Genomic DNA, 15,864 nt, shown 5'->3' with positions numbered 1-15,864 from the left:
AGCTACTCCACACTGATGGTGACGAACGAAATACATCTCTTGAAATAATACCTATCATATGTAACAAGTCAAAATTCTAAAAGGTCTGAACACATATAAACACCCAAGAAAAACATTTCATATTGGAGACATGTAACATAATATTGTCATAAAGAGTTAATGTTTCACATGAGATATTGGAGCGGTTAGAAGGTGAATCACCTTTTTACACAATGTAATATAGGGTATGAATCGTGGATATTCTCTTTACTCGATCCAGAGTCATTGCTGTACATGTGAACAAACCCTGTACATAGTTAACTGGCTTATTTTGCACTTTGTTAAAATTACATTACCATGATCTACGAAAAAAGAATCAAAACAGAGGTACAAATTAAAACACTTTTTTATACCAAATGTTTATGTTTAATAAACAATCCGACAATCAACGACTCATAATTTATTAAATTTACATATAAATACAGTTAATCATCAATACGTCGTACAAAAGGACTAAATCTATCAGTGTAATGGCACTTTTCTGCTCATAACTTTTATTCCCATCCTTATAACAAAAAATGTTAGTATTTATATCATTTAACCACAGAATTAAATAAACCCTATTTTATTACTAGATAGCCCTTTAGTGCCAATTTAAAATCAAAACATACAAAATATAGAAAAAGTACTACTATGTAGCTATGTAAATGTTAGAATACATAATAATTACTATTCAATTACATAACCCATTTTTTTGTAATATACATTTTGCATGAGTATTAAAACCAATTTAGTATCTTTGAATAATATTCATTCTACTAACAAAGCTCAACAATTTCTCATTTTTAATAATTTACCATACTACATAGATTTCATTTTTTCCACTCTTTTTTTGGGCTTTGGTAGCAACTGTTTCTATATTATAATTTTGTTTAAAAAATGTATCTATATCGGTTTTAATAGTTATTACAAGTTAAAAATTGTTTTGAAATTAACATAATAACTACACAACTAAAGAACGTAAGTCTTAAGTGAAGTCTATACAGTGTTCAAAAATCAACTTTGTTGTGTATAAATTATAAAATTACTTTTATCTGAATCAAACTCTAATAAACATTTTATTCATCTTGTCACAAAAAGTAGTTTAATGCCAGTAATATAATACCAAACAAATTTAATTTAAATAGACACAACCTGTCAAACCATTTTTAATCTAAACAATCTAAATTTAACAACCACGTAAAATAGTTCATAAAATACTATTTTCTACGTTTATGAGTTTCATTACTGTATCATTTTAAATAATCAGTGATATTGTGAATTATATTCATACTGTGGCCAAGGTTATTGTAATTTTTGTAAATTATTATATCATGCTCTCTTTAAACACTTCATACTGATGGTGTAGAAGATTCAATCCTTGATTTTGAAACATTCTGAGAATATAAACTACTCAATGCTATAAGCTGTTTCCGTTTGGAATCCCTCGACGTAACACCATTCAGAGGCTGAACGACTGAAACACGTGCCATCAGCGACCAGTAAGCAATGCCAAGTGGTGTATCATGGAACTAGTACAGAGTGTGCAGCTTGGAACTGTTGTATGATCAAGCGATGTTTACACGAGCACACGTGCCATCAGCGACCAGTGAGCAATGCCAAGTGGTGTATCATGGAACTAGTACAGAGTGTGCAGCTTGGAACTGTTGTATGATCAAGCGATGTTTACACGAGCACACGTGCCATCAGCGACCAGTGAGCAATGCCAAGTGGTGTATCATGGAACTAGTACAGAGTGTGCAGCTTGGAACTGTTGTATGATCAAGCGATGTTTACACGAGCACACGTGCCATCAGCGACCAGTGAGCAATGCCAAGTGGTGTATCATGGAACTAGTACAGAGTGTGCAGCTTGGAACTGTTGTATGATCAAGCGATGTTTACACGAGCACACTTGCCATAGCTACCCGCTGCAAACCCTGCTCCCTACTACCGCAGGCAAAGGTTTGTTTCTCTGTGCTGCTACCAACTACTGCCTTGATTCTGAGCCTGGGTGCTCGAAAGGCTTGTAAAGTTGACGTAGCCTACCCAAACAGTCTGCAAGTTCAATATTAAAAATGTGAATTGAATCTATTTATTTTCACTTAGTGATGTTTTACGTACTTAAATATAAGTTTATAATATTTTTAACTAACTTGTCTTAATTTACCTATGAGACTAACTTCAGCATAAAAATGAAGTAATTTAAAATAAATATTCATCTGGAAATGTACTGTGCATTTTTTTAATACATTTATATGCATTAAATATGTAATAGTGTTTACAATTTGGGTGTGAATGTTGTGGTAGAATTTGTAATCCGTAGTGGCAACAGTCCTGGATAGTGTGTAATTCTTGTGATTTTCACTATTGGGTTTTACACAGATTCAGACTGTTGATTGCTGCTCGGCCACTGGTGAGCGAATCAATTCATGAGAATTTTCCATGAGCGTATCAGGGTTGGGCTAGAGGCCTGTTCAATAGACTTTGAGCACAATTGTGGGGAGTCAGAGCCGTGCAGTTCCGATTACCGCCGGCAAAACCTGAACATCTGCAAGACATGCTGCGATGCTTGTGAATTTGGGGTGGGTTTAGAGGTAAGGGGGGGGGGGCAGATGGTTGCAACTCTGGTGGTATGTACGCAAACCACATAAAATTGTGTACTTTCAGCACTGGTGTGAACACAATTTGACTTATTAACAACAGTGCATTTTCTGTTACACACCATTGTCCCGGCCACATTGACATCTGCAGCAGTTTCACAATACTACCACAATCTTGGCATTGTCATATTTGGATTTCAGCAAATAAAAAGGTTGTTTCTACTTTATAAAGTTTAGTATTTTATACAAAAACATGTTCTCAGATACATTGAAGACTATGTAGTAAATAAAACCTTTAAAGAAATGTTTTGTAACTGCTTGTGACATCTCCTCAACCTTTCCCCAATAATACGGAAATAAATGCTTAATACAAATGCAATACTCTTTCCATAAAGCCACCAAAATAAAGCAATCCCATAAATGAATGTTCAAAACCTCAATTTACAGGTCTTAAAACCTATCCAATAAATTTCAAGAACTTTTAACCAACACCATCTCCAGCATTGCCATAACAATTTCAACTTTTTACTTGGTTTTAGCATTTTTCTTCTCAGACTTTTTCACTTGAGGTGGTTTCTCACAGAGTTTGACAGAGCCAACAACCTTGAGAACCTGGGGCTGGTGAAGAATAGTGTTGAACCATCTGTTGACATTGATAAATGGTTTCCTGGTGTCCGGGTCCAACACGTGAACATAAGCCGGTAGCAGGGTGGCAAACACGACAATATCTGCCAGTGAGACTCGCTCACCGACCAGGAAGGTGCGGGTTTGAAGGATGGTGTTCAGATAGTTCAGCACAGATATCATACCTGCCCTGGCAGTGGCGGGAGGCACTGGGGCATTGGGATGGACCCAGGAGCCTACTGCGGGCTGGATGTGGTTGTCTGTGTAACTCAACCATTGCACCACTTGTGCCTCCGCCGAGATATCAGCCCCTGTCATGGCCGGGCTGGCGAGGTAGTATGCGATGGCCGTTGCGTTGGTCAGTTCCACTGCTCCTTCCCTAAACACAGTTCCATTGTCGTCCACGATACTCAAAGTCTTTCCGGCATAAACCGCAGCAATCATACACCTCAACTTCACTTGGCTGTTAGAGGGGCAGTGCAGGATCGCTCCAGACCCGACTTTCTGAGTACCTACTGAGTCTGCCACACCCAGTTTCTGCTCTGCAAACTTTCGGGCGGTAGAGATGATCTCTTCTCTTGCAGAAATGTTGGGTCCGGATGCTTGAGCACTCTCAGCCTTTCCTCCTCCCTTGCCCTTCATCAGCCCAGAGACAGCTGCCACCCACTCGTTAGCTTTCAGTCCTTTATCAATAGCAGCCTGCAAAATATGTTTATGTTAACAAGGATAATTAATAATAATAATAATAATACTCTCATACAAACAAGGCATACAAAAGAATCCCAATCAATCAGGTTTGAACATAAATAAAAATTCATTAATTGCACTTGTTAAATAAGCATACAATTTTTTACTAGTTTGTAATTTTGTTTGAAAGATGAAGTATTTTTTTAACACACTACAACAGTCATTGAAATATACTTAATCAAAACATTTTTTTCTACTATAAAATTATTTTGAAAAAACCCTTAATATAGATAAAATTGAGTTTTCAGCATCAAGAAGAGCAATTTTGTATCTTGAAATTTGGTTAATTTGTTTACTATAAAAAGTTTGCCATAAAAAATAATCACAGACCTTGGGAACTGAGCTGAGACAGAAGATCTTGCCACAGTCCAAATCTACTGAGAAGAACATGGCTGCCGTGTTGGGGGATTGGCCACGGACATTCTTCAGAGCTGAGTCTAATGCCTGATAAGACACATAACATAATTTATCACTTATTTATTCATTTTTTTTAGTGGTGTCGATAACAAATAATCATCTTACAACTAGTACAAAACACAGTCATAAAAATACTTAAACTTGATTTACAAACACAGAAACTAAACAATCAACAAATAACCATATTGGCATTTATAGCTGAATTCTGCATCAGGAGACTATAAAAAACGAACATCTGTTGTTGCTATGTGTTTTTCTATGGATCGGAAATTGTATTTACAAAACCCCTGAAGGCCAGAATTCAGTAGAATATATCCCCATAGTGGCATAGGAAGACCTACCTTGTAGGAGCTGTAACCAGATAACTTTTTAACTTTGTTATCTCATAGTTACCTTTAGGTTGCTTATTAAGGTATTAAGGATTCAAAGAATCACTATATACATGTTCTGCTATTGTTGATACAAACAAATAACTAAGTTAAGCATTGCTGCCTGTTTGTATGTGACACAGGTTGAATGGTGGACTTTCAGTAAAACAAAACACTTTTGAGTTATCTGTGTTTTTCACCCCTGAGGACAGTATTATAATCCTGTAACATAAAAGAAAGTTAAAAAAGTTGTGCCATGGCATTAGCTCATACTCTCTACCAGCTTGGCTGTGCTGCTTAAGCCCTTTGATAAAACCTCTGACAGTCTCCTGCAGACTGGGTAGCTTCTTATCTTTGTTAGCATGTTTGCGTGCCCGCTTGACAGAAGCAATACGTTAGCATTCACCTCTTGTTTCTTCCAGGTTTTCTTTTGCTCTTGCTCATGACATGTTCTCAATGCTTTGTTTGTGAGTCCGTCTATGTTTATTACTCTGTATCTGTACTCATTTCTGTTTCTGTGAACCACTTCATGAGAGTTTTGTTTGATGAGGTTTTCTTCTTCAGTCAATGAGAAGTTAAAATGATAATGATATGAAGGTTGGATCTTTACTAAGACATGAACTTCGCCAAAAAATAAAAGTAAAAGGGGTTTAGCCTACTTATTTAGTATGCTAGTAGTTGTATAGGTTAGTTTATGAAATTGTAATATAATCTTAAGGGAGACAACATTACTAGCCTGTTTAAAATAAAATAAAATTAGAAGCTCCCAGAATTTGCAACCGGGCGATTTGGGACTGGGTGGAATCAGGTCCGTCCCTGGTTAGCTGTTATAATATAGGACTCAGCTCACCCAAAAACTTAATAGGTAAAACACGAAGTTCTTTACTTCAGCCCTTCACATCTAAGGGTTAAGTTTGTTATATTGTGTATTATGCGTTAAGTATAATGTCTCTAGACCCAGTTTGTGTAATTTATATTATTTATTGTCTTTATCTTTATAAAAATTTTCTAATATTTTATTGGTGTATTACATATTAGTTTTCTAATGTTTCACACAATGTTTGAGTCATTTGTAATATGAGGGTTAATATGATTTTTTTTTCTTTTTCTTATCTTCTACTATGTCACAGTTAAATATTCCTAGATGTAGAATTGTTACCTTTAGACATTTTTAAGGGTCCGTTTTTGTGTAATTTGTTTTATTTATTTGCATGCCTTTTACTTATTGTAATTTACCTTTGATAACGTATAATTTTATATCTTAACATATATTTTCTTTTCATGAGATAGTTTTTGTGATTGGGTCAAATTTATATTTCTGTTTGTCACAGTTTAAATCATTGCCAGTAGGAGGGTTAATACCCTCATTACAGAGGTTTATCCGATTACCTTACTTGTTTTACTTAGTTTGCATGTATTCTATCACTGTAAAGTTTTTCCTTAAATACAAAAATATTTTTCTGGCCTTTTAAAAATTCTTTACCTTGGTAGTCTATGAATTGTCACTTTTCGAGATCCTGGTCATTTCTGAATGTCTTACAAAATTACTTTATTATCAGTACTAATCTAATATTGTATAAGCCTTTACAAATTTATAGAAAGCTTTAACTGATTTTTTTAGAATTTTCTTGTACTTTAACAACAGAACTGTTTTAACTTTAATGTTTCTCAAATATAGTCGGTAATTTTGGACCTTTGTTATTAGATCTGTATAAGTATTGTGTAAACCATTTGTAACTGTGTTACCTTTTGCTAAAAAAAATTAGTCTTTTTAGATGTTTTTGACATTTTGTTTAAAACGTTGGAGGAAAGTTATGTGATTGTTTTCCATTTTAGCCTTTATCAATACAATTATTTTTCTACCTGCCAGGAAAGCATGCCAAAAATGGGGTCTCATTTTTTTTAACTTGAAATATCTCTCTAGTAACTCAGCCACACTTCCACTACCATCTGCTGAGAGAGAGAGAGGGGTTTCAAAGCTATAATTATTACACTTACCTAACTACATGAACAATTTATACTCATTTTAATAGATTTTAATCTGTAGGAACATTTCATTTATGATTGTTAATGGCAGTTGATAAATTGCCTTGTCTCACCTTTGTGTTGGAACCAGCATTGAGTTCAGCGACCAGAAGAGGACAATTGGGTGCCTTTGCCACCAGAGCTACTGCATCCTTGATCACAGAGGCTGCCATCGCTTGCTTATCTTCCCTATCCTTGTCATCCAACCGCTTCTTGAGTGCTTTGAGAGTGTTGCGCATCTCATCCTGGAAAATCAGAAATTTCATCATTAAAAAGATGACCTGTCCTTTATTTTTATAGTTAGTTTATATCCTTTATTTGATTGTCATTCAGCTGTTTTTTTGAGCGCTTAGAAAATCTCTTCTTAAGAATAGATGGCAAAACTGAAACCATAAAAACTGTAGTAATAATTACTATTGTTTAGTTTAATTATTAAACTAAACAATAACTTTTAGAAATTGTGAATATGGATCTAACTGATTGATTACTTTGACCCTACATTCTGCACTCTGTTCTGATACTGACTTAACCGACTTACATATTGATTACATAATAAACATCATTATTAAACTATCTACAATTCCAGATGAACATCAAAGCTCTTAAGTGCAAATTGAGATGCAGTTTCTCATGGAGTTTCAGACACCTAGGTAAAAATTTTCCCGGTCTTAGATCTTTGCTTATAAATGTACTTTTAAAAAGTTTATTTCACCAATTTCAACATTTTGTGCAGATTATGATTTTACGTTTCAAATTAAAAGAAATGCAAAAGTTATGAAAATGGTACGATAATGTTTATATAGCCGAATACCTGTATTCGTAGTATAATACTGTTGTATTGATAAAGAAATAGCCTGTGTTAACAGTTATGAAGGTACTTTCTGATTAAACGAAGGCCACCCATTCGTATAGTAGGTATATAAGTAAAATTTGATTGTGAAAACAAAAACTATACCTTCATTAAGTAAAAATTATAAACACACATTTATATTTGAGTATTCAAAAACTCGACAAGGTCAGCGAAAATTGTGACAAAAACGCTGTTGCTTGTCACAACACAATATAGAAATTGGACCATTGTGACAAATGGCAGCCTACTGTGAGAAAACCATGTATCCCCACGAAGTCCGATTCTGTCTAGTGTTACATTGCCAAATTGGATTATTAGCAGTAAAATACAATTTCATGTTATGACCATTCACACATTGTTTCAGGGACGACAATGTGTTGTTACATCCTGTAAAAACGGTACATCTTCTTCCTCGCTCTTTGGCAAATCCAAAACCAAAATAACTCATTGTACTATCAACAAATCACTAGAACAAGTGTACAGTACGAAAACAAAGATAACAATGAACTAGAGAGTTAGGTTATGTATGATAAACCGAGACATCGAATCTGATAAGAGCACTGCAGTTATTATTCCGGTTAATGACCTTCGACTTGACATACTTTCACTGATTTGACTGTCCGAGCAGATAACAATTCCTATAACGTGATAATTGTGTACAGATGAAAAACAAATATGCTCCACAGTACACAGTTTATTTATTGTGCAACTGCCCACCCAGAGTTGCTAAATCCTGTTTATGATCGGTGGCTTCTGTTTAATCAGAAAGTACCGTTATGAATTTCAACACATTGGAGATTTCCTTCCTTGTGAAATAAACAGCCTTAGTGGGAAGAATTTTTTTTAACAGAAGATTTCACACACAATTTTTCTTGACTCCCAAACTTGGGGAACAGACAAAAATAATGAAGAACAACGTACCTTTTTATAAGCGGATATTGTTGTATGAGAGATGTCATTGGTGAGCTCCACTATCTTCTTGACCAGGTCCTTGTGGGAACTGTTTGAGTTCTTCAAGCTATTCTCCAACTCTGACAAATGTTTCTCTAGCACTTTTGTTCTGTTTAATGCCTACATAACATAAATATAACATTATTAATACTGGCACAAAAATATACATTTATTACCTGCTGCAGTGAACATGCCAACAATAGTACCATAGGCTTATAAATAAACATTTGTTATAACCTATCCAAATCATCCCTTCAAGCAGCTCTTGGATCAAGTGAAAAGTACCTTGGTGGCTTCTGGTCCCGTAAGTGCAACTATCCTTCGGATCCCTTTAGCAATGGCTTCTTCATTTGCTATCACAAAGTCTCCAATATGTCCTGATCGATGGAGGTGGCTGTATGGGCAAAAGGAATCAAAATTACAACACAGATTAGATGGCTTCTGCAATCAATATAAATATTTGTTTTCATCAAATCAATTTGCATTATATAAGTACACAACCTGGTTTTTCTTCAAATCGATAGACAAATTTTCTATAAGAAGAAATTTGTCATCTAACGCAAAAGTTTAAGTGGAAATAAAATGGGAGGATATCAAATATGAAATAATAGTTATCCGAGAAAATATTATCATTCCATATTTTTAACCTTTTTGATACCCTCCCATTTCAAACGCTACCTAACTTCGTGCAGCTGACAATCGATTTCTTTCTTAAGAAACATTTCTCTTTTAATTTTATAAATAAGGTTGAGTTAAAAACCTCTATAATAGTAGAATTTGTGATTTAAGTTCTTATAGTAAGGAGTTTCATTTTGAAGCATGTGGTGTATTTATTGATGAGCTGAAGCTAATTTCTATCTCCTTGTATCATTCATCTTCGGATGATCCTGATATTTTCTTAGACGAATTAGAAAAAATCCTCTTTTTCCTCATAAAGTTCACCATTTACAATTTGATGATTGGATGGGATTTCAATAAAAAAAATTTGATATCACCACAAATGATAAACATGCTAAAATGTTGTTAAATACAATTTCCCACAAAGAGGTTTAAACGTTTGATTTTATATTACTTGCCCATTTATGCACTGAACATTTTCAAACTCTACACAATTAATAATGTAGAAACATATGTCACCATTTTGTTTCTACAATATTGTTAGGAGCTTTAATATTCACAGAATATTTTTAAAACCAATTTAATGAATTGTGTAGAATTTGAAAATGCTCGGTGCATAAATAAGCAAGAATATAAAATCAACCGTTGAAACCTCTTCGTGGGACATCCGGTACATTAAGACAGCATAATCTATACTGCTTGAACTGTACACCAACAGGAGGTCCGAACTGTCTTAATGTTTTTTTTTTTTTTTTTTTTTTTTTTGCTGACAAAGTCTTTTTTGACATCTTCCATTGTCCATTTTCTTACCATGATGGCATTCTAGTTAATCTGAATGATATTGAAGGAAAATGTTCATACGTATTAAAGAAGTATTATAAATTACAATTTACTGAGCAATCATTGAGTGAACTTAACAAAAAACTTTCCTCTTACAATTGAACATTTTTTATTTCTGAGTTCTATTATGGATCCTACAATGCTGATTTATTTTCAATAAACTTTTTAAGACTTTGTTAAACAACCGTGCTTATTTTATGACATTAAAAAAGTAAAGAATAGTCAACATAAAAAATCCAACATGAACACATGGTATACCAAGGAAATGGGTGATATAAAAGGAGAGATGAATATTTTAAAGTGATTTGACAGAGTTCTGGCAAGTTACACATAAATGAAAAAATTTTTGAACGTAAGCATGAATATAAAGAATTAATTAAGAAGGCAAAATTTGAACGTAATATGCAACTGATAGAGAAAAGTAACAATAAATGTAAAGCTGAATGATCTGTGATTAAATCAAATAATTCAGATTGTTGTAACAAGCACAAAACAATCGGCACATCACCTGAAACCTTTAATCAGGTATTTGTAAACAGTAAATAGTATTAAACATCAGCTGGACTTGTCCGTATCTGGTTCTCTTTAATATGTTGGGAGGACCCCTCTTGTGCAGGAAACCTTTAGCTGGAGTGTTGTGTCAATATGCTGGCAAAAGATTAAACAATTCTAACAGCTGTGATGTTTATAATACGTCGAACATGTTGAAGCAATTGTTACCATATTTAGTTATTCCTCTGACAGAAACCATTAACGCTTGTGTAGTGAGGTTTTTCCTGGTATGCTCTAAATCTCTACAATCTGTCCCATTTATAAAAAAAGGCCTAGAGATAACCCTGAGAGTTACAGGCCAGTCTCTATCCTACCTGTAATATCAAAGTTAATTTAGATTTTGGTCTATGATCAAAATGGTATGTTTTTAGAAGATAATGGTGTTCTGAATGTATCACAGTTTGGATTCAGGAGGGGCAAGTCCACAGTGGATGCAATGGATGGATTGGTGAGGAATCAGCCTTTGAGGACAGACACTCTGCTCAGGTTTCATTCTGTGATCTGAGCAGGGCTTGTGACTGTCTCAACCACGATGACCTGCTTGGTAAGTTGGATCATTATGGGTTTCGCAACACACCTTTTAATTTCTTTTGTTAATATTTGAAAAACCGAAGACAGAGAATCTGTCTGGATGGCCTGGCCTGTGTCGGAAGAGGCTATTGCCGAATATGGCGTCTCACAGGGTACTGGGACCATTGTTTCTATTGAGAGTATATGATGTGCCGTATTCCATTCAAGTAACTACATTGCTCTTCTATGCAGATGATACAACTTTTGTTAATGTAAACAGTAATCTAGAAGAGGTTAAACTTGTGACAAAAAATATTTTAAGGATGCTATAAAGTGATTTAATGCAAATGATTTTTTTTTAATGCATGTAAGACAAAAATTATCATATTTAGTCTAAAACCAGTAATTAAAGTTAATAATGGCCATGAAGCTCAACCCAGCCAATCGAAATTTCTGGGTATTGTAGTTGAATCTAAGTGAGGATTAATTTTATTTAAGTAATTATAAGTATTTTGACTTGGCTAAGGAGCTACATCATGACTTTGTCAATGTTTATGTAAATACGACAATAAAATATTTGAATTTGGCATTGAGAGGGATATATTTGTGTATCATTAAGTAGTGTTATCTTCTTTTGAACCAATTATTACCTTTTTATTTTCAAACTAGTATTTTGTATGAATTGCAAAAAATATTAGACATTGTTAGAAGGGAGAATACTGATATATCGTATTACACTTACGTTCCTCCACAGAACTCAACAGAAGTTTTTAGAGCCTTAGGGCCAGCAGGGTCGGCTTCTAACTCCTCAACAGGAACTCCAATAGACACGACTCTCACAGGGTCCGGGTAGGTCTCATCAAACATGGCTCGCAAACCAACGATTTTCTTGGCAGAGGCGAGATTAGCTTGTTTTGCAAAGATCGGTTCGTTAAGCGAAATAAACTGTTGGGTCTCTAATTCCGTCCGTTTCAACTGTTGTTCTGTCATTGCACCCTGAAGTAAAGAAAAATATATTAAAACACAATTCATACAAAAGTTTTTGGTTGTAAAAGTAACTATCCTTCCAAGTGACAGTCATTTGACTCCTTATTAACAGGCTTTTGATTGTTTTATACATTTAAAAAATTACAAAATATATAAAGTTTTACTTATACATCACTCTCCATCAGAGAGAAATTGAGAATTTTACGGTATCAAAATATTATTTATAAAAAATTATATGCCCGTTTTTATTGTTTGTTTATAGATTTATACATAACAAAATGCAAAAATAAAGAAAAGAACTATGCTTTGAAATTGTATTCATTTTAAGAAAATGAAAAATCTAATAAGTCATTAGTACGTTTAGCAAATATAAGATTTGTTACATTACGTAAAATAATATAAAAGTTACAAATAGAAATGTGATGATACATAAAACAAAAGTTTAGTATGTTTCAGATAGTTTTAATTGTAAAAATATAAGTATAAATAAAAACCTACCATGTTGTACATAATTTTTTTCTCAGTTAATTCCTAAATATTACAAACATTAGACATTTTGCCAAACTTATATTCTGATAAAATTTGGTCAATAGTCTAGTCTAAATAAAAATTACAGTTTAGATCAAGAGTAAAAATGTATAACTGAAATTTTAGTAAATAATCATTTTACCCACTAAGATTTATTTACAGGGCCTATTGTACCAGCCTAAAAGTAAAACCACAACGCTAAATAACGGTATTACACTATAAGTTATTGAATACACAATATGAAATTTGTGATTGCTATCTAAGTAACCAAAGAATGTGCTAAAATGGCCAAATTCCAAAAAAATAGTATATTAACAGGTAATAACTTTACAGTAAATCTAAAATAAGTACAAATCTAAAACGTTTAACATCTAAAAATACACCTTTTGAGTGCAGGGAGCAAACTAGAGATGCAAATTTGATTTTTGATCAAAATTCATACTTTTGTATGAGAATCATGCTGTGTAATTTTATTTGTAAGAAGATATTTTTGTAAAATAACCTTTCTTTTATTAAATTTGAACAAATAACCTACTCTTATTTTTCTTTTCATAGCATCAAATTGTCAGCCTTTAAATGGGAGTAAAATAAGGATCTACAGTCTACCATTTGAAAAAATTTGGAAAAACAAAAATATATTTGAGAAGTTAATTATTTTGATAAGGGTAGCTTAAAACAATAGAAGTTCGTATAAATTCATCCTACTATGGCTAATTTAATTAAAAAAAAATGTATAAATACAACAAATAAGACAAATGTTTAAATACTACAAATATACAGTTTTCAATCCTAAAAGTAGTCCAAATTACATAGTCCAGTGTTGACCTCTGTAAGATTGTACCTTGTTTGTGAAGTCAAAGCGTAGTCGGTCAGGAGCGACAAGGGAGCCTCGCTGGTCACACTCAGGGCCCAACACCGTACGAAGGATGTGGTTGAGCGCATGAGTACCTGAGTGGTTGTTCATGACCAAACGCCTGCGAGCCGTGTCCACGTGTAGCGTCACACTGTCCCCCACACGCAATGTCCCCTCCAGGCTGCCAGTATGCAGTACGTAGCCGCCTTTAACTTGCACGTTCTTCACAGTAAACTCGACAGACTGCCACAAATGAAACCATTGTAGCACATTATACATCTTCCTGTATTATAGTATTAAGACTGTGACCCATAAAAATTACAAAATCAAGGGGGAGTTCGCTTCAGTAAAACCTCTTCACAAGTTGGTTGAATGCATTCCTTTGGACCAAAAGAATATAATGCTTCTGCCCTCTGCAATAAAAACCCTCAGCTACTTAAAATTTAAGAAAAGTGTTACAGAAATGTTTAACTAATTAATGTTACTCGTAACTATTTTTATTTTTGTGTTATCTACGTTAAATGAATTTTGTATATTGTGACAGGAGTTGTCATGTAAAGCTTAGGTTGAACTTTGATGAACACTCAACAAACAAGACATTTTTATTTTCCAGACATTTTTTATTTTTAATTTACAAAATACTTGTTGCTACCTTAATACTTCTCTGTGTAGTCCAAGGGTTAAAATGATTAATATTCTGTGATATACTTATGAAACCAACTATTCTGATTTCAGAACTGGGCATGTATTTATTTAACTTATAGTTTATAATACTCAAAACATTTTATTCCAACTTAAAAGGTAATAATAACTTCTGTATCATTAGCGTTGTATTGTTTACAAAATTATGTTGCTATACTTGTAGGTTGTACTACTTAAATTTGGTTTATCATAATTCATAACTTAGGAAATACTGCAATTAATTTGTTTGATTGGTAGTTTACATTATGAAAATTTCAGGTAAATTATACTTCAGATCCAATATTTATAATTATAATACCAGTAATTGAAACAAATCTAGTAATTGAATTTAACTGTCTTAGTAAAACCAAGAACGGTTACAAAGTAGTTTCATTACAAATTTTCAATAAATTAATACCATTAGTTGATAAAATATCCTGACAATCTTCAGAAAGCAGCTGTATAGGTGGTTACTGGTTAATCCATTCTACAGCCTTCACAAGTGTTTAGTAGTTGGTAAAATTGCTTTTAGAGAATTTGTTAGCCTTTATGTTACTAGTCAAATCCCTCTTTACTAGTTGCTTTCCCCTTGTTATTTCAAACTAGTCTATATCCTCTAGTTGTTACTTATGTACTTGTATTTATATATTTGTTATTGTTAGTTAATTTATAAATATTTTATTAATTGTTGAATCTTAGTTATTTTTGAATTAATAGGGCTGAAAGCCAAGGATATTTACTATTTGAAAGGAAAATCAGCAGGCTTATCTTGAAAAATATCTTCTAGTGTTCCTAATTGAAAAAGAAAACACATAAAAGTACACATTTTTACACATAATTAATAAATTTTTATTGTTGTGCAATTCATGTGCACTAAAATGTGTACTTTTATGTGTTCTTTCAATCAGTGAACCCTAAAGATAGTTTTCATGTAGGCCTGCTGAATTTTAGTTTTGTTATTTCATTAATGCAATTTTTTTTAATGTTTTTAATTACCATATTATTGTAATTATGTACTTTAACTAATTATAGAGTTGTTTTAGCAATTCTTTTTTACACTTCAACATTCAAAAAAATGTTTAAATGTATAAATTTAAAATATAATAATTTATAGTTATGTGTATCTCTAGGACTTTGTATTGTGCTGCAATACTAACATTGTTAATACTTGTAATAAGTCTTATAACAATAAATTCATTGATTGATTAAGAGTAATGTATTTAAAAGTACTTACAAATAGAGTACTTTTTTATTAAAATAGACCATCTATACTAATTGTATACTAAAGCTAAGTCATTATTTTATAATTATATACCAGGTAAGGCAGACCTCTCCCGTGCAGTATGCATAGCGGGAGCATGGTTTGGTGCATTGACATAAAACAAAATGCTTTCTTATACTGTTATTCCCCAAAGCCATTCATAATTTGTACAACTTTTTTTTAGATTATAAGAAAACAATACATTAGTAATATATTATTAAAAAGAATGGTACTATTAAGTCTAAGGCAGGGGTGCCCAACCGTTTTTACCCAAGGGGCCACATTGTAAACCCTTTATGGTCAGGCGGGCCCAACATCCCAGGGGATTTGGAACCCCAAACAAAACGCTTTGCCCGGGGTTTGTTCCAAGAAATGCTGTGCAAAATATGAGTTTTAAAGGTTATTTGGCCCTTGTTTCCTGATTATTGTAAT

At 33.2% G+C, this 15,864-nt stretch overlaps 1 protein-coding gene across 2 annotated transcripts in view; it reads right to left on the bottom strand.

The window, feature by feature from the left end:
- Window positions 1-382: 382 nt before the first annotated feature.
- Window positions 383-15,864, bottom strand: part of LOC124365067 (alanine--tRNA ligase, cytoplasmic) — a 37,915-nt gene continuing 22,433 nt past the window's right edge. For both annotated transcript variants that reach the window (XM_046820989.1, XM_046820988.1), the window contains exons 13-19: window positions 13,479-13,733; window positions 11,865-12,118; window positions 8,888-8,996; window positions 8,573-8,722; window positions 6,876-7,046; window positions 4,322-4,435; window positions 383-3,943 (exon numbers count right to left, since the gene is read on the bottom strand). In XM_046820989.1, the coding sequence (XP_046676945.1) occupies window positions 3,146-3,943; window positions 4,322-4,435; window positions 6,876-7,046; window positions 8,573-8,722; window positions 8,888-8,996; window positions 11,865-12,118; window positions 13,479-13,733 (1,851 nt within the window). In that variant the 3' untranslated portion in view covers window positions 383-3,145. The remainder of the gene's footprint in view (window positions 3,944-4,321; window positions 4,436-6,875; window positions 7,047-8,572; window positions 8,723-8,887; window positions 8,997-11,864; window positions 12,119-13,478; window positions 13,734-15,864) is intronic.

This window comes from Homalodisca vitripennis, chromosome 6 (assembly GCF_021130785.1).
Source record: "Homalodisca vitripennis isolate AUS2020 chromosome 6, UT_GWSS_2.1, whole genome shotgun sequence".
NCBI classification, from domain to species: domain Eukaryota; kingdom Metazoa; phylum Arthropoda; class Insecta; order Hemiptera; family Cicadellidae; genus Homalodisca; species Homalodisca vitripennis.
Note: the sequence above shows the minus strand (reverse complement) of the source record. Positions and strands in the feature narration are given on the sequence as shown.